The sequence below is a fragment of the Notolepis coatsorum genome (assembly GCF_963971535.1).
Source record: "Notolepis coatsorum genome assembly, chromosome: 17".
In the NCBI taxonomy this organism is placed as follows: Eukaryota; Metazoa; Chordata; class Actinopteri; order Aulopiformes; family Paralepididae; genus Notolepis; species Notolepis coatsorum.
The window spans coordinates 101,387,460-101,410,497 of record NC_140181.1 but is presented as its reverse complement, the minus strand read 5'-3'; the positions used below and the strand labels follow the sequence as shown (position 1 = coordinate 101,410,497).

Here is a 23,038-nt window from a genome sequence, read left to right as displayed (position 1 = left end):
TTATTTCATACTTATCTTGTCTTGCACAGTCTCTGGAGCGTAACAGTAAGAAGCATTTTGTATAAAAGTATTCTGTACTTCTGTATGACAAATATTAAAGAAACTTGAAACTTGAAATAATATATATGTATATAATAAATAAAAATAATAAATAATGATAATAGTATAGTAGGTATCGCCTTCATGTTTAACAACAATTGGAGCGATCCAGCCAACGTGAAGGAATTATCGAACCACTGCTGCCCGGACCTGGAATATATAACAATCAAGTGTCGTCCTTTCTTCCTTCCGAGAGAGTTAACGGCGATCATCCTTGTAGGAGTGTACATTCCACCGCAAGCCAGCGATAGTGTCGCGCTCTCCAGACTTCACGATGAGGTAAACAAACTCCAAGCCGCGAACGTTAACGCCGCCATTGTAGTAGTGGGTGATTTCAATAGCGCCAATCTGAGAATGGTTTTGCCTGACTTCTATCAGCATGTGACTTGTAACACCAGAGGCGGTAACATCTTAGACCACTGTTACACGCAATTCAAGGGTGGCTACAAGGCTCATTCTGCTAGTGGCTTTGGTAAGTCTGATCACGCGGCCATCTTTCTTTCACCAAAATATAAACAAAGAATCAAGAGCACTCCTGTAGTCTCGCGAGAGGTGCAGAAATGAGATGTGGAGTCGGGGGGGACGCTCCAGGCTGCGTTTGAGTGCACAGACTGGAGCGTGTTCCGCGACACAGATAACATTAATGTCTACACGGAGACAGTGCTGGACTATGTTCGTACTTTGGTGGAAGAAACAATCCCCACTACCACAATTAGAGTTTACCCAAATCAAAAACCCTGGGTAGACAAATCCGTCCGTGAAGCTCTGAAAGCGCGCACCAAAGCATACAACGACGGCCTGGTGGCAGGCAACATGAATGACCACAAGGTGGCGCGATACAACGTAAGGAGGACAGTGACAGAGGCCAAACGGCGCTACAGGGATAAAATTGAACTCCAGTTTGAACAGGCTGACTCCAGAGCTATGTGGCAGGGGCTCAAAACGATGACAGACTACAAAGGCACCTCCCTCAAACTGAACAGTGACATCTCCTTAGCAAATGACCTCAATACCTTCTATGCGAGGTTTGATGCTGGTAATAACAACACCAGCCCACAAGCCACGGCAATGGGGGGGGGGAGGGGGGGGGGTCTGCTGCTGATGGAGACTCAGTGTTCAGGGTAACAGCATGAGGTGAGGCGGACCTTTAAAAAAGTGAATATCAGGAAGGCAGCAGGACCGGACGGCATCCCCGGCTGCGTCCTAAAAGCCTGTGCCGACCAACTGGCCCCGGTATTCACTGACATATTTAACCTGTCCTTAGAACAGGCTGTCATCCCCACCTGCCTGAAGAAGTCCACTATTATCCCTGTACCCAAAAAATCCAAGCCTGCTTGCCTCAACGACTACCGCCCTGTAGCTCTCACCTCCATAGCCATGAAGTGCTTTGAGAAGCTAGTAAAGGGCTACATCTGCTCCTCCCTCCCCATCAACATGGACCCCCTGCAATTTGCATACCGCCCGAACAGGTCCACGGAGGACGCCATAGCCCATGTGCTGCACACAGCAGCATCACACCTGGACAAGAGGAAGGGGAACTATGTGAGAATGCTATTCATCGACTACAGCTCGGCATTCAATACCATAGTCCCCTCCAAACTCATAGCCAAGCTCAGGGACCTGGGCTTGAACTATGACCTCTGCCAGTGGGTTTTGGACTTCCTGACGGGCAGACCCCAGGTGGTGAGAGCAGGCAACTGCACCTCCTCATCCATCACCCTCAACATAGGGGCCCCCCAGGGCTGTGTTCTGAGTCCCCTCCTCTACTCCCTGTACACACACGACTGTGTGGCTCAGCGGAGTAGCAACACAATCATCAAATTTGCTGACGACACAGTGGTGGTGGGCCTGATCTCTGCCAACGACGAGAGGGCCTACCTGGAAGAGGTCAAGGTCCTGGCGGGATGGTGCCAGGAAAACAGCCTCTCCCTGAACGTCAGCAAAACAAAGGAGATGATTGTGGACTTCAGGAGGTCGGGGGTCAAGGACTACAGCCCCCTCAGCATCGACGGGGCACCGGTTGAGAGAGTCAACAGCTTTAAGTACCTCGGAGCCTACATATCCGAGGACCTGACATGGACCACACACATTGACAGTGTTGTGAAGAAGGCACGACAACGCCTCTACTTCCTCAGGCGCCTAAGGAAGTTCCAAGTCAGTCAGAAGATCCTTAAGAACTTCTACTCATGTACAATAGAGAGCATCCTGACTGGCAACATCACCTCCTGGTTTGGGAATAGCACTGCACAAGACCGAAGCAGACTACAAAGATTGACACGTTCAGCCGAACGCACAATTGGAGGGGGGCTCCCCACCCTCCAGAACATTTACAACAAGCGGTGCAGGGGCAAGGCTAAGAGAATCATTAAAGACTCCAGTCACCCGAACAACTGCCTCTTTGAACTGCTGCGGTCAGGCAAGCGATACCGGAGTCTCAAGGCGAGCACAGAAAGACTCAGAAGAAGCTTCTATCCCCAGGCCATCAGGCTGCTCAACGAACAATGAACACTACACAACAACAACCATCAAACGCACATAGCACACACATCCACACGCACACACTCACTTTAAACAAACACACTGTAGCACCCACTCCCCACACTTTATAGCACACACTCACTTTAAACAAACACACTGTAGCACCCACTCCCCACACTTTATATTTATTGATGAAGGATTGCACTACAACTCGTACATCTTACTGTAAATTGTACCTAAATTGTACCTCATCCCATTTCTGCTTTGCACTATATAGTATTGTACATTAGTACACTGCATAGTATTGTATATTATATGGTAACTCAGTTACGTCTATTCTGCATCGAACATTGTACATATGTCTATACTGAACACTGACCTCATTTTCTACTTCTAATTTACATGCTATACTATGTTATTTGATACTATCTTGTCTAGCACAGTCTCTGGAGCGTAACAGTAAGAAGCATTTTGTATGAAAGTATTCTGTACTTCTGTATGACAACTATCAAAGAAACTTGAAACTTGAAACTTAATACAAAATGTAAAATGTATTGGTAAATGCTGAATGAATGTTCTTAATGAAAATGCATTTGGTAATTGTTTATTTGAATGAACTGATATAATGTAGGCTAAATGTATGAATGTTAATTATAATTTATGATATTATTATAGCCTATGTGTTATGTTGATGTTGAAACATTTCCTTTCATACCCTTTCAGGTTTATAACTTGCTATTGTGACAACCATTTGTCAACCAAAATAAATGACAAACTAAGGTCAAAGAAAAGCAGGGGTGTAAAGTACTTGAGTAATTGTACTTCGTTACAATACTTAATACTGTTTTGGGGGATTTGTACTTTACTTGAGTATTATTAGGTTTGTATACTTTGTACTTTTACTCCATTACATTTCAGAGAAAAAAAACATACTTTTTACTCCTTACATTTAAAATGCAGACCTACAAAGTACAAAGTACAAATCTCACAGGTCCAACCATTTTAATTAGTATATTTGAATTGTTTATCTGGCCGAACTAACGTTAGCGTTATTAATCCTGCGACCGCAGATAAACAGCCAATTAAATCCCCATCAATGGAAAATGAACCCGCCCATACCCATGCTGATTGGTCCTTGTGCAACACTAGAAAGCAGGGATCTTTGATTAAACACCTGCTATCAGAATAATAGACAGTCAGATCTGCATTATGTTGTGGTTAATATTGTGATATTATTCAGGGTACTCCAGTATTCTGTTTTTAATATTGTGATATTATTCAGGATACTCCAGTATTCTGTGGTTAATATTGTGATATTATTCAGGATACTCCAGTATTCTGTCTTTAATATTGTGATATTATTCAGGGTACTCCAGTATTCTGTGTTTTAATATTGTGATATTATTCAGAGTACTCCAGTATTCTGCCTTTAATATTGTGATATTATTCAGGATAATCCAGTATGCTGTGGTTAATATTGTGATATTATTCAGGATACACCATTCTGTTTTTAATATTGTGATATTATTCATGCTGTGATGTGAATGCCATCCATGTTAGTTTACCTTCAATGGAGAAGTGCATTAAATAATTTTAATGCAAAAAAGTGTCCTCTGTTCTTTCATTTCAGCATTGTCTATCGCAGAACACATTCCATTGTGGGCAGAGTGTATGCTTGGTTTCATTCCAGCCTTGCCTAAACACCAGCTGATGATTTCACTAATTGGCTCACCTCTTCAACTAACTCACCTGGTGCAATGTATAGTTAAAATGAAAACTTGGCCCACAATGGAATGAGTTTGAGACCCCTTTCCAGCCCCCCTCTATCCCTTTAAAAAAAAACTTTTACTTTTGAGTACTTAAGTACATTTAAAAGTATGACTTTTCGACTTTTACTCAAGTGTGTTTTTAGCCAGATACTTTGACTTTTACTTGAGTCAGATTTTGAGACAGTACCCATACTTTCACTTAAGTATAATTTCTGGGTACTTTTTACACCCCTGAAGAAAAGTCAGAGTTATATCCTTACTTTATCATGTTGCATGAGCCCTTCAAGTGGGGAAAACAAGAACAAACTTGACAATAAGACTGATATCACTGATATGTTGTAAACTACCTTGATTTCATAGCTTTTCTTGTTGTCAAATCCGATCCACTCATTTCCTTTTGTGGCATAAGGCACCATTTGCTCATCAGTCCAGTGGAGATTGGCTCCTTGAAGGAAGGTGCAAATCTGTTGAGAATATACAGTGACTCTTAAACGTGGTTCATGAGGTATGGGGATGTATATTCATGGATTAATTTATCTTGACTTCGATTTCATTGAACCTAACTTTCAATATGGTGTGGCGTAGAATTCCTTCCCACATTCATTGAAGATGCTCCAGTTTTTAGCTTATGTCATGATAATGAGATGCTATATAAGATTAAAGCAACAATCCTGAGGCAGCTCCACGAGCACTGTTGCCCATTACAGTCACCCCGAAACAAGTTCACTGTCTCATCATTCACTGACCTCATAGTATGACCAGAATCCTGCTTCCCAAGTATAGGGCCCAGCGGAGGCGGGTCCGCTGGCTGGTGCTCCGATGCCATTGGCCGCTGAAGAAGTGCGGAATGTGCGTCCATAGGTTGCAAAACCCATCATGAGCTTCTCAACAGGAGCCCCCTGGTCTCTCCAGTACTTCATAGCAAAGTCCTGTAAGGAAAATATAAAACGATGAATCCGTTGCTATAATAAAGAATGAATCGGTCATCGGGCGTCTCGTGACGATATGGAACGATCATCTCTGATGTGGAAGTTCTTCACTCACCACATTGTAGTAGATGTTCTCTCCCACATCTGAAGAGCTTTTGTACAGAGGACTGTTGTGGCCAGTGAATGGGTCCCAGGCTCCATGGAAGTCGTAGGTCATGATATTTATGAAGTCAAAGTACCTGGTACACAGACACACAGTGACACAAACTGGTTGATGACAAAAGTAATTTTTTTAAATATTGTACTATATTAACACTTTCAGTGCCAGCCATTAGACACAGCCCTCTGTAGCAATGCCAACGTTAGATAGATAGGAATCCGTCACCTTGTTTGTAGAGCTATAACTATATTCTATATTATAGCTAACCACCAACGGCATACGTTGTGGACTAATGTTACAGACACAGGTTTGGATGGAGCTGAAGACATGCTTGGATCAATGCAATATTGATATCATATAGCCCTTACCTTGACTAGGATGTACCCCAAAAAGAATATTCCAATTATCTGATCGCGATTCCAAGTAGTGATGTCCATCGTGTAGCCAACATAATCGACCACACATCATGCGTCGGGAGCATTTGATTCTTCTCAATCCAACCGTTATAAATGCTGAGCTTGAGCACACACAAAAATGACCCGGACCCATTAGATCGACCCACAGGCCAAGATACATGGTTTCAAAGGGTGCTCAATACCGCCGTCTAGCTGGATGCGGCCGGTATTGCACCTTGGCGACCTCAGACTAATTCCCCATGGTAACAACAGGATCCCTGGGTGGATAATGAATACAAATATCGAAAAAAGGAAAAAACGACCCAGAAACGTGTTAACACGTTTTTGGCACTTAACGGTCGGGGCCCAGAAACGTGTTAACACATGATTGGCACCCAAAGTGTTAAAACCTATAGTAATCATACATGCTCTAGATATTTACTACCGAAATGCTGTCATGTTTTATAGTATTCCTGTGTTTTCAAAATGTTCATATCTATCGAATTTTAACACAGTGATTCGCCATAGTATTTTTGTAGTGGAATATTATAGAAATGTATGGTGACTATTATATACTATATTATTCCTGTGGTTTTACCATAGAAATGATATGTAGTGGTAGTGGTTCCCTATAGCATTTCTAACCAGTAAAAGTAAAAAGAACAAAATAAAGAACATAATAAAAATGTAATAATTAGGGATGTTCGATATTGGCTTTTCTACCGATATTTGATATACCGATATTGTCCAACTCTTAATTTCCAATACCGATATCAACCGATACCGATATATGCAGGCCCCCCCAATACTTGCTTGCCTGGGTAAATAAAGGTTAAATAAATGTACAAAAATTTAAATTAAATAAAATAACTTTTTTTTGTAAACCGATACCGATCATTTCCGATATTACATTTTAATGCCAATATCGGCCGATAATATCGGACATCCCTAGTAATAATAATAAAAGAAAACAACAGGAATACTATATTTCTACAGTTCATTTTCAAATGGGTTGAACTCACTTTGAAACCTCAGCAACCTCATATCCGTTGTCAATATTTCCCTTCCCAGCAGCCACTGCAGCTGAGAGCATCAGCCTTGGTTGCTTGGTGTCAGCAGCTTCTTTTTCAAAGGCAGCAATTAATTCCTAAATTCAAAAATACAATGGGAGATGACAATGTGTAATGTATTATTAATTATAATAATAACTAGACAATTCCAGGGGGGAACTTGTGAAAGTGGGGTGATGCCTGTGCACCGCCAGCCAACAGGAGAGGGTCTCTCGCGAGTCTCTACAACAAACGTTTCAAAAGATACAAAAAGAGGGCGGAACTTAACCATAGGGGGTGGGGCAAACATAGGCCAATGAAAGGGGATCTCTTGCCGAGTTCAAAGACCCCTCTTGTTATTCTTTACGACAAACAGTTCAAAAGATACAAAAAGGGGGTGAGGCCTACACATATGGGGCGTGGTCCACATAGACCAATGAAAGAGGATATCCCTACAAGTCTCTGCCAAACGGTTCATGAGATATAAAATTGGTTGTGGGCTTGGCTTCAGAATGGGGGCGTGGCTTCAGAAAAGGGGGCGTGGTTAACTTAAATCAATTAATGTAGAAGTTAGTACTGAGTTGATCGACACCTCCCTCAAGTCTCTACGACAAGCGGTTCGTGAGTTATGAAAGGAATGAGGCCTGTGCAATGGGGTGTGGCTTCAGAAAGGGGCGTGGTTAACATAAACCAATGAATGTAGAAGTCTGTACTGAGTTGATTGTCACCTTCCATAAGCATGTGTGTGTCTGTGTGGTTAACATAAACCAATGAATGTAGAAGTCTACCGAGTTGATTGACACATTCCATAAGCATGTGTGTGTGTGTGTGTCTGTGTGTGTGTGTGTCTGGTTTCCCTGTCAAAGTGTAAGAGGCTCATTCATGTGCCTATCCCTTTAAGTGAAAGATTTGTTTTGTTATGTACATGCAAGTGTCAGTCAACTCAGTACAGACAAGCCTTAATTGATTCAAATCCTAACTGACACAAATCCATCCGCCCATGCATTTCATTGATGGATTCCGCTTCTGTCACTGTCACAATAATTAAAGCAAAACGATAAGAGATGAAGCTTAGTTTTTTTAATATGAGCACTTCAGGGAGTTCATGAAGGGTTATGTGCGATAATGTGTAATTCCATGGACAATTGTGGCCCGTGTGGCGATCGGAAGACGAGCAAAGGAACGGAGAAATCACAGATTTCAGCTAGAGTGGAGAGTCCATTAGTGTGTATGTGGAGCGTGACTGTCAAAGAAATGGCCATAAATTGAGATAGAATTGTCCAATTCCATTTACTTTTCTTTTATGAGCGGGGGCACAGTCGTGGCATTGTTTTGATGTGTTATTTCTATACCTACGTCCAAAATTGAGACCACTGTCACAATTTACAAAAGGTGAGGGTAAAACAAAAAAATTCAGCTTCTACACTCTAGTTTTGAACATTCCTCCATTCATTCCTATGGAGCTATTTAAAGTAGATTTTATTCCAGAACCCTGCGGTGAAACTTATCAGAAAGTAATAGCAACTCGAGTTGGAGCAAGGCGGTCATTTTGATACCTTACCAATTACATCATGTGTGTGTTGTGCGAAAGCTCTGGGAGGAGTAGCAGGACAATAATCTGAGAATATAGATTATAAGAATGTGTGACTGGCTTTGCCAGGTCACCCACACTAATCATAATAACGAATGTGTAAATCCTTATGAGGATGATGTGGACTGATAGCAAATCACCCTGGATGGTCCTAATGCGTAGGATCTGTAATGCCATCTGTTACGTTGTCATTGACATTCTTTAGGCTTGTTCTCGAGTCAATGCAACACAACAAGGAGACGGCAGTCAAAGTAGTTTATAAGAAATATTTAATGAAATAATTACCATGGATTGAAATGAAGAATAAACTAAAGTAACGACCCAACGAGCCGCGGCCCAATGCACATCGTCTGGCTTTTTTTTTTTTTTTTTTTGTCAGGCAACCGATTTTTTAAGCCAAATATCACTTCAATCCTATTAAGTTAGTTCAAGTTAGTTATTCATTTATATGTGCTATTTATGAGAGGGCTAACTTGTTGCAAAATAATAATGATAATAATAATAGCCCCATTAAAATACTATTGTTGCTTCGGTTGTTTTCAGTGTTTTATGTGCATAATCTGTTATTTAGTTTGAAATGTTCGTTGAAATAAGTAGATTTTTCGTTTTTGTTTATTTATTAAGTTAATATAAAACCATATAGTCACATTTTAGAATACAATAGAATAGAATTTTAGAATACAACTAGAAACACTGTCCTGGCCTGCTTCTAAGTTCAGTGGCCTTTTTTTTTTAAATCATCTCGCGGCCCATCCGTGGCTGCTCGCGGCCCACCTTTGGGTCGCGACCCCGACTTTGGGAACCACTGCTCTAGGCAAAAGAGCCCTGCCTGGTATCTCACTTTGTTTCCATTTTGTGGTCTGATTGATAGGTTGGAGTTTAGTAACTTATATTATTAACTTAAATGTTACTGTGAACGTCCCTCCCTAATCCCCACTCATCTGCAACTCACATCGGATCAAAATAACAAATTTAAACAATGTGTAATACCAAACGGGGCTCTTTTGCCTAGGGGTTGCTGTTTGACAGTATTGCAGATTCTTCCTTTAATTGTGGTCCATTGTAGCTCAATGGGTAGAGGTTAGAGGGCACTAACACTGCCAAGATCAGGAGTTTGACCCACACTGAAACATGTATAGTCATTCCATTGTAAATTTCTTTGTGTCTTTGTACTAGAAAGGCATCAAATGCAGTCCCAACTTCAATTCCCAAACCGACCTTGCAGAGCAGGGTGAATCTCTTCTTGTCCTCCGGAGGGCTTCCTCTTGCTCCAGGGTATTCCCAGTCCAGGTCCAGTCCATCGAAACCATGTGTTCTCAGGAAACTGATAGAGGACTGGATGAACGTCTGGCGGTTGGCAAGGGATGAAACCATGATGGTGAATCTATGAAGATAGCAAACAAGAAACATCTGCCATGATATTTTTGACGTCAAGATAAACACAATGTTCCCAATGTGATCCAATAGCCTCAACATTGTGGAATCTGTTTTATATTTTAGGCATTCAGCAGATGCTCTCCTTCATAGTTACTTACTACAAGTGCAATGTTAAGCTGAGATTCTTGTATCACTGACACAGCTAGTACCCAACATGAGGAGTATTGAGGGCAGATCGACAGTGTCTAAATAACCTCAGAATACATAACTAAACACAATGATATGTACAGACAGGGGTGTAAAAAGTACCCAGAAATTATACTTAAGTGAAAGTATGGAGACCGTCTCAAAATCGTACTCAAGTAAAGTCAGAGTATCTGGCTAAAAACACACTTGAGTAAAAGTAAAAATGTTTCTACTTTTAAATGTACTTAGGTACTAAAAAGTAAAAGTACAAACTTTTTTCCGACTGTCTATTCTTCTGATAGCAGGTGTTTAATCAAAGATCCCCGCTTTCTAGTCTTGCACAAGGACCAATCAGCATGGGTATGGGTGGGTTAATTTTCCATTGATGGGGATTTAATTGGCTGTTTTTAAATAAAGTGCGGCAGCAGGATTAATAACGTTAATGTTAGTTTGGCCAGAGAAACAAATATACTAATTAAAATGGTTGGACCTGCGAGATTTTTACTTTCTACTTTGTAGGTCTGCATTTTAAATGTAAGGAGTAAAAAGTATGTTTTCTTCTCTGAAATGTAATTGAGTACAAGTATACAAACCTAATAATACTAGAGTAAAGTACAAATCCCCCAAAACAGTACTTAAGTATTGTAACAAAGTACAATTACTCAAGTACTTTACACCCCTGTGTACATACATACATACATACATACATACATACATACATACATACCGGTACATACATACCGGTACATACATACATACATACAGAGTGGGGGGAGGGTATACTCACTGGGCAGATCCGAAATTCCAGCCACCAACAGCCAACAGCGTTTTTAGCTCAGGATTGCTGTAAAAGAGATGGGCACAATTCTCTGAATCTCTGAAGTATTGTTTTTTTTTTTACTGTATGCTTCATTCTGGAATACTGGTACTTTTTAAAGGTGCTATAGATTACATTGAGCCACTAGATGTCCCCACCAGCATGTCAGCATGTCTCATCTAGCAGCAAGTTTATCAAATGAGGTGCATTCTATGTGGGGAAATGGGAAGTAGGGATGGGATACATGCATGCAACATGAAAATAAGAACATTGGTTCTCATTCACCAATGGACTTAAGACAAAAGATCAGACACAATTTTGTCCTAGCTCCACTTGCCGATTTGGGGTTTCACCAACGATCCCTTCTCCTGGATTCAGTCTTAACTAAGAGCAGGATTTAGGAGCACTGAAGAGCATGTCATGCTAAGATGTGTACTGTACTGTACTGTAGAACTACAGTATGACTACTATAGGGTAGCACAATATCTGTGATCTCCTAATAAATTAGAATAATATAAGCCTAGGCCTACTGTTAATTCATTACGCACATACAGTATGTGCACGTGTGCGCGCTGCGGGAGGTGGCCAGGAGTGCGCAACAAGACGGTATAAATATGGAATATTAATAGTCTATTCCACTATAGGTATAGTGTGCTGTATGATGACAATACATTTGAATCTAATAACAAAGCAAAGCACTTCCTCGCTACCTGTTGTCTGCGTCTCCCTCTTTGTCATCGCCGAACGGCCGGTGAGTGACAGAGGTCCATTAATTTTGGACGTGCCAAAATGTTTAAGCTCTGTGGATGTATTGAACCTTTTATCTATAAGCACCTTTAACCAATCATAAAAAAACATGCAAACACTGATATGAAACCAGTTATTTTTGCAATATAAGAGTTTACATAACATAACTTGTACATGACTGAGTGATACAGGGGTGTGTTTTACAGTATAGTATCTTGTCTGTACAGTTCTAGTACAGATCTAGATGACTAGATACTGTACTACCAGCGTATACAACTCACCTAGTCTTCAGTCCATTAAAGGCCTTGTACTGAACATCATCATTCCACTCATAGGTGACCAGCTCATTGGCGTGGTTGATTATAGAGAAGGCATAGATCAGATGTGTGCAGAGGTTGGGATCAACGTTGGCAGGCAGGTATCTGCCAGCGCCATTCCGGTACTGAGACCAGTTGGTGAAATAACACACCAATTTGGCAGATGACACTGATAAAAGCAGGAATGAATAGAAGAGTTTAATTGCAATAATAACCACAACAAACTACTCAATGCAATAAATACAAACAGGTTATTACAACTATTACATGACTGAACACCTTTGCTTATAAAATAGTGATATTTTAGTGGATGTAGTCATATTTAGGGGTATTGATCATACGGTAACAATGTTTAATCTAAAAAAAGATTGATATACCTTTTTGGAACGAAGCCCTTTGACCATTTTCACGATGTTTGCAGACCCATTGTATATTCTATATTATAGCTATGGAGACAATAGTATGGCTCATTTGAAAGGAAATATGTATACACCAACAGGGAAAAAAACATTTAGTTCTACATTCGTTCGTGCGCTATCCCATGCAAAAAATCGTCCCGTTTCAAAAGAATCCAGTTCCATTTCCTGGAACACGAGATATGACATGTTTTGTGCGCATTTCAATGCGGGTTGCTCGCCTGCCACCTCAAAGATAACATTACCATAGTAGAATGATTAGCAAACCATGGGGGAGGGGGGTCCCGGAATCGTTTTCCAATGCTGGGATCATTACAAAGGCATGTTTTATGATGGGGTTCGGTAAAATAGACAGCAGGTCCACCAAAACCCTTTCCACTCTTGCTCCGAAGTGTCTTGGGTCAGAACAATAAATAAAGTTAGTTGGCCCTGGCAGCGCCCAACAGATAACGCTACCGTTACATCCAAACAGCCTGTTTGAAAAAGAACATGATACATAATTTTGCTTTCATAATCAAATAATGTAAAAGCAGAGACCAATTAGTAAGAGCGAATTAGAAAAGGAAGCGGAGAAGGAGAGGTAGAAAAAGAGGGAGAGAGAGGGGCCTCAATCATTCAGTCAGTAGGGATTTAGATGGAGTTAAAGCATGTCAGGAGTGGGTCCCATTTTCTTTTTATGTATTTAGATTACCTCTGGTGGAATATCTGATTCTTTCTCATTTTAAAAAGGACATCACTTCTCTCAGCCATTGGTGGTTTAGTAGAAGGAGATGGCGTCTCACTAGGTAAAAGCCAAAAGCCCTAATTGTCTGGAAGTGAACCGTGCATAGTCTTCTGGAATCCCAAAGATGGCAGTATGTGGAGAAATATTTACAGAGTGTGAATATTTTGGACATTGTGTCAAAGTAATCTTTCCAGAGGTTAGTCAAGAGCGGGCATGAGTAAAACATATGGGTTAAATTACAGGGTGAGGGATGACATTTGTCACATCTATCTGTCACGGTAGGATATATTTGTGACAGTTTAGCTTTGGAGTAATGAATTCTAAATAGTACCTTGAATTGAATAAGAATGAGACGTGCACAGGTTGAGCTTGTGTGAACGGTATCTAAGACGGCATCCCACCAGCTTTCATCAAATGTCAGCCGAAGTTTGGCCTCCCAGGCCTCCCTGATTCTATTGTTGGGGGTGTCATCCATAGATAGAAAACCATCATATATCCTAGATATTTGTGATTTTTGGAATGGATCATACTGGATGAACCTCTCCCATATCTGAGAATAGGGAATAGTGATTGAACACAATGTCTGATTTGGAAATACCGGAAGAGATGGGAGGTGGGGAGACCAAATTTGGTCGACAGATCGGTAAAACTACAGAAGATATCATTTTTAATATAGATTTTTAAAAGATGTCAGACTTTTGTCGTGCCAGACTGAAAAACCTGATTCCGAGAGTGACGGTTTGAATAGGTGATTGCCCAATAATGGACTTGAGGTGGACTAAAGGGTAAGTTTAAAGTTACTTCTGAATTGCTACCAGCTTTTGAGAGTGGAGTGAACCACTTGGTTCTGTGTAAATCTAGAGGGGTTGGTTGGAATGGGGGAGGTAAGTAGAGCTGGCAGTGAAGATGAAGTACATGATTTTGATTCAAACTCACACCAAAGTGGATTTGCTGATGCATATACCAGTAGGAGATATTATGAATATGTGCAGCCCAATAGTACCATTGGACATTTGGTAACGATAACCCTCCACTGAACTTGCACCTCTGAAGTACAGATTTACGGATCCTATGTACTCCAAAGGAAGCCAGAGATTGTTTGATCAATATTTTTGAAGAATTTCTTGGTCAGAAAAATGGGGAGACATTGAAATAGAATTAAAAACTTAGGGAGGATGTTCATTTTAATCGTGTTGATTTGTCCTATTAATGATAAGGTTTAAGATTAGATACGAGAAAAGAGATGAGACAGTTCTAGTTACATTTATTGCTAGATATTTAAAGCCAGAAGGACTAATTTTAAAGGGAAAATCAGATTGTGTCAGTTGTAGTGCTGACTGATTGACAGGATAACATTCACTCTTGTAGATATTCACTTTGTAGCCTGAAAATGAGCCAAATCGTTTAAGGGAAGCTAGAATAAGAGGAATTGATGTGCTTGGGTCGGAGACATATAGTAATAGATCGTCCACGTAAAGTGACAATTTAAATTCCATTTTTGACGTAGTTATTAAGTCGGGGAAGACCTCAGGTATATTGATAGTGGTTCGATTGCAATTGCGAACAAGAGTGCGGACAGCGGACAGCCTTGACGATTACCATGTGACAAAGAAGAAATTGGATTGTGTGGTATTGTTGCGAATACTAGCTTGTGGTGAAGTATAAAGAAGGTGTATCCATGAAATAAAAACTTTGTCTAGTCCAAATCTGTCCAACACCTCAAACAAGTAGTTAAACTCCACCCTGTCGAATGCTTTCTCGGCATCAGCAGAGATTACTACTTCTGGGGTTAGGGTGGAGGAGTTGGAGTATATAACATTTAGGAGAGTATGAATATTATTGAACTGTCGTCCTTTTATAAATACAGTTTGTTCATCTGAGATGATGGTTGGAAGGACGTTTTCAAAACGAAGGGCTAAAGCTTTGGCTAGTACTTTGGCATCCACGTTTATCAAAGATATAGGTCTATACGAGCTGCAGAGTTCTGGATCTTTATCTTTTTTAAGTAATACATTTATGGAGGCCTGACGTAAAGTAGGGGGGAGAGAGCCAGATTGTAGTGATTCGACATATACAGAATGTAGTAATGAGGCCAATTTATCTTTGAATTTCTTAAAAAATATTGCTCTGCATCTTATTGATGGCTAGAATTATTTCTGGTATACAGTAGTTAGTGGTGAGAAGATTTGTAGAAACCTCAGGGTTTACAGTTGGAAATTTAAGTTTGTCTAAAAAGGAGTGCATCTCTGAGGTGTCGGGTGGAGCTTCAGAACTGTAGAACAATGAATAGAATGAGAAAAAGTTCGAATTAGTAGCTAATGGATCAGTATGTAATACTCCTGTATTTTAGATTGACAGGATTTATTTAGATGAGTAGAGAAGGATATTATTTGACCCCTTAGATAGGCTTTCATTGATTCCCACATAAGTGAATGGGAGATCGGGTCTTTCTCACTTTGGTTAAGTGTGATATAGTTATCTATTGCACCAGAGATGAATTTGTTTAAATTATCGTCAGATAGGAGCAGAGAGTTAAGTCTCGATGGGAATGGGTAACGGGGTACTGAGGAATGTAGAATATCGAACGTAAGAGGGGCGTGGTCAGAGATGACAATGGGTTGATATTTAACAGATGTTACTTTCTATATTAATTTGGAGTCAATGAAAAGATAGTCAATTCTACTAAACGATTGATGCATATTTGAATAGAAATAATATTCTCTAGCACGAGGATTAAAATATCTCCAGGAGTCTATGCAGCCATTTTTTTTTCACATAAAATCAGAGAGGGTTTTAGACATCAAATATGGTGTCATGTTACGTGGGTTAGAACAATCTAAATGTGGCATAACAGTTAGATTCATATCTCCACCAAATATCAAAAAGGCGTTGTTCAGTGAGGGAAGTCGTTCAAATAAATTTTTTCATGAATGTTGGGATGTAAAAATTAGGGGCATAGATATTAACCAGTAGAACCGGAACATGACACAACAAGCCTGAAACAATCAAATATCTGCCTTATCTATCAGAAATAACTTTTTTCTTGAAGTTATATTGAATCAATATGGCGACTCCTCTGGCTTTAGAATTAAAATCAGAGTGAAATACTCAGGGGCATTTCAGTCTGACCTGATCCTTATTACGCATGTGGGTCTCCTGCAAAAACACCAGGTCGGCCTTGAGATGTTTCACATGTGTGAGTACTCTCGTCCTCTTGACAGGGCTTCCCAGGCCTGTTCCAGCTGACAAATCTCACAGGAGAGTTGTTACCTAAATTAAGAGTTAGTGGTCACTGGTCATCACGGTAGTGTTTGCGAATTATGAGGAATAAGAGGCCCCCCCTCCCTTGAGAGAAAGGAAGAGAGAAAAAGAGAGGAAGGAAAGGAGGAAAGAGAAAAGGAAGAAGCAAACAACATGCATGAATAACAAATGAGTAGCAAAAACATGAATCCCCCCCGCACCCCACTCCCCCCTGCTGCACCTACCCAGACTCTGTTGTGGAACAACACAGTGCCCAGTGCAAACTACATGGGGAGTTATAACTCTAACCATTATTGTCTTGGAAAATATTATCATGTCCATAGCTCTGTGTTAAATCTCTGTACAGCCTTGACTGGTTAATTTAGTTAACTAGTATACAGATAGTAGGGCGACAATCTTAACAGTGTTCTTAAAACAACGGCCAAGGCTCAGAACAGTTTGACTTAGATATGACACGTCCAAGGTTCTTTTCTTGTTAATCTTAACCATGGCCGTAGCCAGCTATGAGGTCATCGAGGTCTGGACCTCGGTAACTATTTGTAACTATAAAAAAATATATATATATATATATATATATATATATATATATGTATTATACATTTATTATTATTATAAAAAAAAATTAAAATAAAAGTTTGGTCAATGACCGGCCCACTACTAGGCTGGGACAGCGGCCCATTGGTACTGACTGACACTGGGCTGGTCCAATCACATCTCTTACTAAGCACCCCCCCCACCAGTCGTGCAGGTACATGACTGAGAGGGGGGCTGGTACATGACTGAGATGGGACTGTGGTACATGACTGAGAGGGGGTTGTGGTACATGACTGAGAGGGGGCTGGTACATGACTGAGAGGGGGCTAGTATACAGGACTGAGAGGGGGCTGGTACATGACTGAGAGGGGGGCTGGTACATGACTGAGAGGGGGGCTGGTACATGACTGAGATGGGGCTGTGGTACATGACTGAGAGGGGGCTGGTAGATGACTGAGAGGGGGCTGGTACATGACAGAGGGGGGCTAGTACATGACTGAGATGGGGCTGTGGTACATGACTGAGAGGGGGCTGTGGTACATGACTGAGAGGGGGCTGTGGTACATGACTGAGAGGGGGCTGGTACATGACAGAGGGGGGCTGGTACATGACTGAGATGGGGCTGTGGTACATGACTGAGAGGGGGCTGTGGTACATGACTGAGAGGGGGCTGTGGTACATGAATGAGAGGGGGCTGTGGTACATGACTGAGAGGGGGGCTGTGGTACATGACTGAGAGGGGGCTGTGGTACATGCTGAGAGGGGGCTGTGGTACATGACTGAGAGGGGGCTGTGGTACATGACTGAGAGGGGGGCTGTGGTACATGACTGAGAGGGGGCTGTGGTACATGACTGAGAGGGGGGCTGTGGTACATGACTGAGAGGGGGCTGTGGTACATGACTGAGAGGGGGCTGGTACATGACTGAGAGGGGGGCTGGTACATGACTGAGAGGGGGCTGGTATATGACAGATGGGGCTGTGGTAGATGACTGAGAGGGGGCTGGTAGATGACTGAGAGGGGGCTGGTACATGACTCAGAGGGGGCTGGTACATGACTGAGAGGGGCCTGGTACATGAGAGGGGGCTGGTATACAGGACTGAGAGGGGGCTGGCACATGACTGAGAGGGGGCTGTGGTACATGACTGAGAGGGGGCTGTGGTACATGACTGAGGGGGGCTGGTACATGACTGAGAGGACGCTGGTACAGTACATGACTGAGAGGGGGCTGGCTGGTACATGACGGAGAGCGGGCTGGTACCATGTATTGTGCATCATTGTAGATTAACCATTAAGTTCCACGGCAGCCATTTTGGATTTTGGTCTCTCACAAATTGTCCCCGCCTTTTTTTTTCTTCAATACACCCGGCTAAATTTGTTTATTAACCCTCCTGATGACAAATCCATTGAGAAACGAAGTGCCACAGATGACCCAACTACTAGGTCCATATCGTATCATCATAATATTATTTAAAAAATCATTAGGATAAGGGTTCCCTTGATAAAGATGCACGAAAAGGCTGTATAATATACAACACCTGTAGCTCAACTGCAAAAACACCTTTTTTGATTTGATTAGATTTGTATTTGGAAATTAAAAACGCATCATAAAAACTAATTATCTTGACCAATTTGTATTCCTGTGGATATCACCTAAAAGCATTCATTAAACCAATTATTTCCAAGGTGGTCCTCGATGGAAGACATAAAAACACAGCACATATACTGTAGCCTACTCAACTGCTAATTTTTGCTCAACTGCTAAAATGTATGCCTACTTATGTATTAGCCTAAATGGAAAAACACATTCACAACAGGCAGCAAAGTTTATTTTCAGCCAAGTATGGTAATAAGGTAACTATTAGGATATATATGGTATGGATTACTTACTCTTATAACTTATTACTATCTGTGGTAGCTCTAGTCTCCACCTACACAAATTGTTTTTGTGCTGTCCATTGAGCATGCACCTTCACGTGGTAGTAGGGCGGGCCATACTTTTTTTTTTTGAAAATCAATCGAGTGGGGTGTCTAAAATATGTGTTTTTTTGTGGGGAATTCAAATATGGGATTATTTTTCTAATCGGATAACTCCTACCTACATTGTTTTGGATTTCAAAATGGCCGATTTGACCATTTTTCACCCCTTGGCCATACATGGATGCCAACATGAATCTGAAGGAAATCCTAACATGCAAGGTGTCTAAATTATGTGTTTCTTAATGGGGAATTCAAATATGACTTCATTTTTGGGATAGGATAACTCTAACCTACATCATTTTGGATTTCAAAATGGCCGATTTTACCATTTTTCACCCCTTGGCCATACATGGATGCCAACATGAATCTGAAGGAAATCCTAACATGCAAGGTGTCTAAATGATGTGTTTCTTAATGGGGAATTCAAATATGAGGTCATTTTTGGGATAGGATAAATATAACCTGCATAATTTTGGATTTCAAAATGGCTGATTTTACCATTTGAACCCATTGGTATTGTATTACAAAATTGCAAAGATAAAAAATATATGGGAAATCATTTATAATGGCAAAGCCATCAAATTTATTAACAAGTGAACTGTATATAACTGGATACAACTCCAAAGATCAATAATAATAATACTAACAATAATAAATTGTATTTGTAATGTACACAAACACCTAAGTGCTAAATCTCGATCTCCTGACTTCTTGAACTTTGCCAGGTTCCAATATCTTGATTGGACTCATTCTTGGATGGCAAGATCTCCTACTGTACTGCTTTAGCCACCAACCTACAAACACAAACTTAAAGTCAACGTCAGCCATAAATAGGTGAGCTCTTTCCAGAACTACTCAGCAGAAACCTCTGTAACCATTTTAACAAACGTCTCAATGTATTGAGAAAATCCATGGGACTCCATCAATCCTCTATCTTCTTAAATTTGATCAGGTTGCACAAGTCCTGCTTGGATTCATTCTTGGACATCAGCCTCCTGCTGGTCTCCTGAGCCCTGATCCCTCCATCCCTTTTTTCTTGTGAAAAGTACTTAGCAGAGGCCTCAGTCACCATTTTAACAACCCTCTCGATGCTTTGTGTGTGGCAAGGCCAGTCGAGAACCTCCATGGGGGTGTTGATTAAGTTCTTCACCTCGGAAGTGCTTAGGGTGCAGGTGAGAGGTGGCTCTGACAAATCTTCTGACCAGCTGATTAAGCCACCAATGCTGGAAGCGTCACTATTGATGTGAGGTGTTCTTCTGATCCTGACACAGGAGTCTCCCAGCTGAGTGTCTGGAACTCTGGATCCCCCTCTCCCCTGATGGCCAGGATTCTCTCCACCCCCTCAATTCTCTCTTTTTGATCCTCAGAGCACAGCAGTGTTTGGAGGATGGCTTCACTGTGGGCATACCAAGCAGATCTTCTCACAGTTGGCATCACAACATCCAGCACCTCCTTCCTCTGAGACTTGAGGCAGTCCAGCTGAAACAGGATGTGCCTAGGCCCTTCGATTCAGGAGTGCTTGACCTTCATGTTGAACCAACATGGATAATACACTCCAATGATGAATTCCACAATGCATTGTAGATTATACAGGTTCTTTCTTTTAAGTTGATGCTTTGACACCCAGAGCCTGAGGAGTCTGTTTGCTGTGGTGAGCCAGCGGCTGTGGTTTACCGGTCCAATCTCCAGCAGAGCCAGCCTTGCAGAAAGCACTCCATCCCTGATTGCACAGACCAGCTTATAGCCATAGTGTTGATCAGTTGAGAGATCTTGAATGATCTTCTCAGGCAGCTTGATCAGCGGAGGGCCAAGAAAGATCCTGGTGAAGTTAGGATTGATCTCCAAGTCTGTAACAGAATCAAGGAGCTGTCCTATTGGCCGAGACAATTTGTTGTCAGACAGAGTAGCCCCATCAACTTCAACAATGAGACGGTGCAGTGGAAGTTCACCAGTGTGCAGGTTGCACACCAACCAGACCAGCTTTCTCCCCAGGTGCAGCTCCAGCATTACACCTGCCTTCACTCCAGTGTTGACATTGGTCGAGTCTCCTCCAATGGCCCACAAGGTCTTATCAGAACCTCTCTCTTTCAGCCAGGCAAACAGGACCTTAGCAATCTTCTCTGCATGGGACTCCTCTTTAGTTGCTTTCTCTGGTGTAAAGTGGAACAGACAGTTGCTGCCAGGCTCACTAGCAACACTATAGTGTTCTTCCTTGATCTTTGCAGGAAAAGATTGGTCACTGCCCTCAGCTTCCATCATCACATTGGTCATGTCAATCCGCCCATCAAAGAGGATACAGGAGATCCCCCCCTCCTCCCTGCACTTCTCCTCAAACTCTTCCCCCAGCTCTTGCATCAACTTTTCTTGTGCTCTCTTAACCTTGTTCTTATCAATCACTTTACTTGTGTCATCTTCTAAGATAAGTCCTGCACCAATCAGAGCTGCAGTTGCTATAGCTGCAGTTGGCCTTAGACCTATGCCATACCTTACACTAGCAGGGGCGATGTTTGGAATCTCATCATCATTTTTCCGTAGCTTTGCTGAAGCTGCAGGGTCAGTTTCAGGAATGAGCTCAACTTCAGGGACTGTAAGGAAGCTCTCAACATCCTTCCTGGCAACCTTGTCTGCTGCTGCAAAGCTTTCTTCTTTGCCCCTTCTCCTTTTCTCTGCCTTCTTTTCCATCCCCTGCCTTTCCAATGTTTTAAGAAGATAGAGGATTGATGGAGCCCCATGGATTTTCTCAATACATTGAGACGTTTGTTAAAATGGTTACAGAGGTTTCTGCTGAGTAGTTCTGGAAAGAGCTCACCTATTTATGGCTGACGTTGACTTTAAGTTTGTGTTTGTAGGTTGGTGGCTAAAGCAGTACAGTAGGATATCTTGCCATCCAAGAATGAGGCCAATCAAGATATTGGAACCTGGCAAAGTTCAAGAAGTCAGGAGATCGAGATTTAGCACTTAGGTGTTTGTGTGCATTACAAATACAATTTATTATAGTTAGTATTATTATTATTGATCTTTGGAGTTGTATCCAGTTATATACAGTTCACTTGTTAATAAATTTGATGGCTTTGTCATTATAAATGATTTCCCATATATTTTTTATCTTTGCAATTTTGTAATACAATACCAATGGGTTCAAATGGTAAAATCAGCCATTTTGAAATCCAAAATTATGCAGGTTATATTTATCCTATCCCAAAAATGACCTCATATTTGAATTCCCCATTAAGAAACACATCATTTAGACACCTTGCATGTTAGGATTTCCTTCAGATTCATGTTGGTATCCATGTATGGCCAAGGGGTGAAAAATGGTAAAATCGGCCATTTTGAAATCCAAAATGATGTAGGTTAGAGTTATCCTATCCCAAAAATGAACTCATATTTGAATTCCCCATTAAGAAACACATCATTTAGACACCTTGCATGTTAGGATTTCCTTCAGATTCATGTTGGCATCCATGTATGGCCAAGGGGTGAAAAATTGTCAAATCGGCCATTTTGAAATCCAAAACAATGTAGGTAGGAGTTATCCGATTAGAAAAATAATCCCATATTTGAATTCCCCACAAAAAAACACATATTTTAGACACCCCACTCGATTGAAAAAAAAAAAGTATGGCCCGCCCGTCGTGGTAGGCACATTAACTGTAGGTCAAACTCCCCAAACAAACAAGCACACCATTGATTTAATTGCCATATAAATCACACATACAAAGATCTAACTATTACTCCTCTCTGAACATGAATATAAAACAAAAAGGTGATATATTATTGTGTAAACCTTATGCAATATTCATCATTGATATTTGGATACTTGAAATCTGTATGAACTGAGTAGTTAGTATCAAATGAAATAAGATGGAACAGCTCCATGCATTAATTGAATAAACAACAATTTGCTCATTACCAGTATGGTATTGTTTAAATTGCACAGCTTTTTGCACATCTTTGTCAGGGAATTCCAACAATTCTGGACCTGAATGTACCAGTTAAAATAAAATCATTTCTCTCTCTCTCTCCTTATGTCTAGTCAAGCCAGGTTGTGGAGGAGAGAGACAGAGATGAACAGGCTATAGACTACTTTGCCCATCCTGAGCCTGCTATGATGCAGGTGTTTTTGCAGTGAGTACACTGGTCCACTTGTCCATGGCACTTACTACCCAGCTTTGTAGTGGTTTGGGGGAATAGGACAGTAGGTACGCAT

At 41.2% G+C, this 23,038-nt stretch overlaps 1 protein-coding gene across 1 annotated transcript in view; it reads right to left on the bottom strand.

Moving 5' to 3' along the window:
- The window catches only part of LOC311244179 (acidic mammalian chitinase-like), a gene marked incomplete at both ends in the record, with an annotated part of 30,432 nt that overhangs the window by 5,743 nt on the left and 1,651 nt on the right, over positions 1-23,038 (bottom strand). The window contains 7 exons of the mRNA XM_084333586.1: positions 4,694-4,810; positions 5,093-5,275; positions 5,391-5,514; positions 6,853-6,977; positions 9,689-9,854; positions 10,821-10,877; positions 11,879-12,083. Coding sequence (XP_084189712.1) covers positions 4,694-4,810; positions 5,093-5,275; positions 5,391-5,514; positions 6,853-6,977; positions 9,689-9,854; positions 10,821-10,877; positions 11,879-12,083 — 977 coding nt within the window. The remainder of the gene's footprint in view (positions 1-4,693; positions 4,811-5,092; positions 5,276-5,390; positions 5,515-6,852; positions 6,978-9,688; positions 9,855-10,820; positions 10,878-11,878; positions 12,084-23,038) is intronic.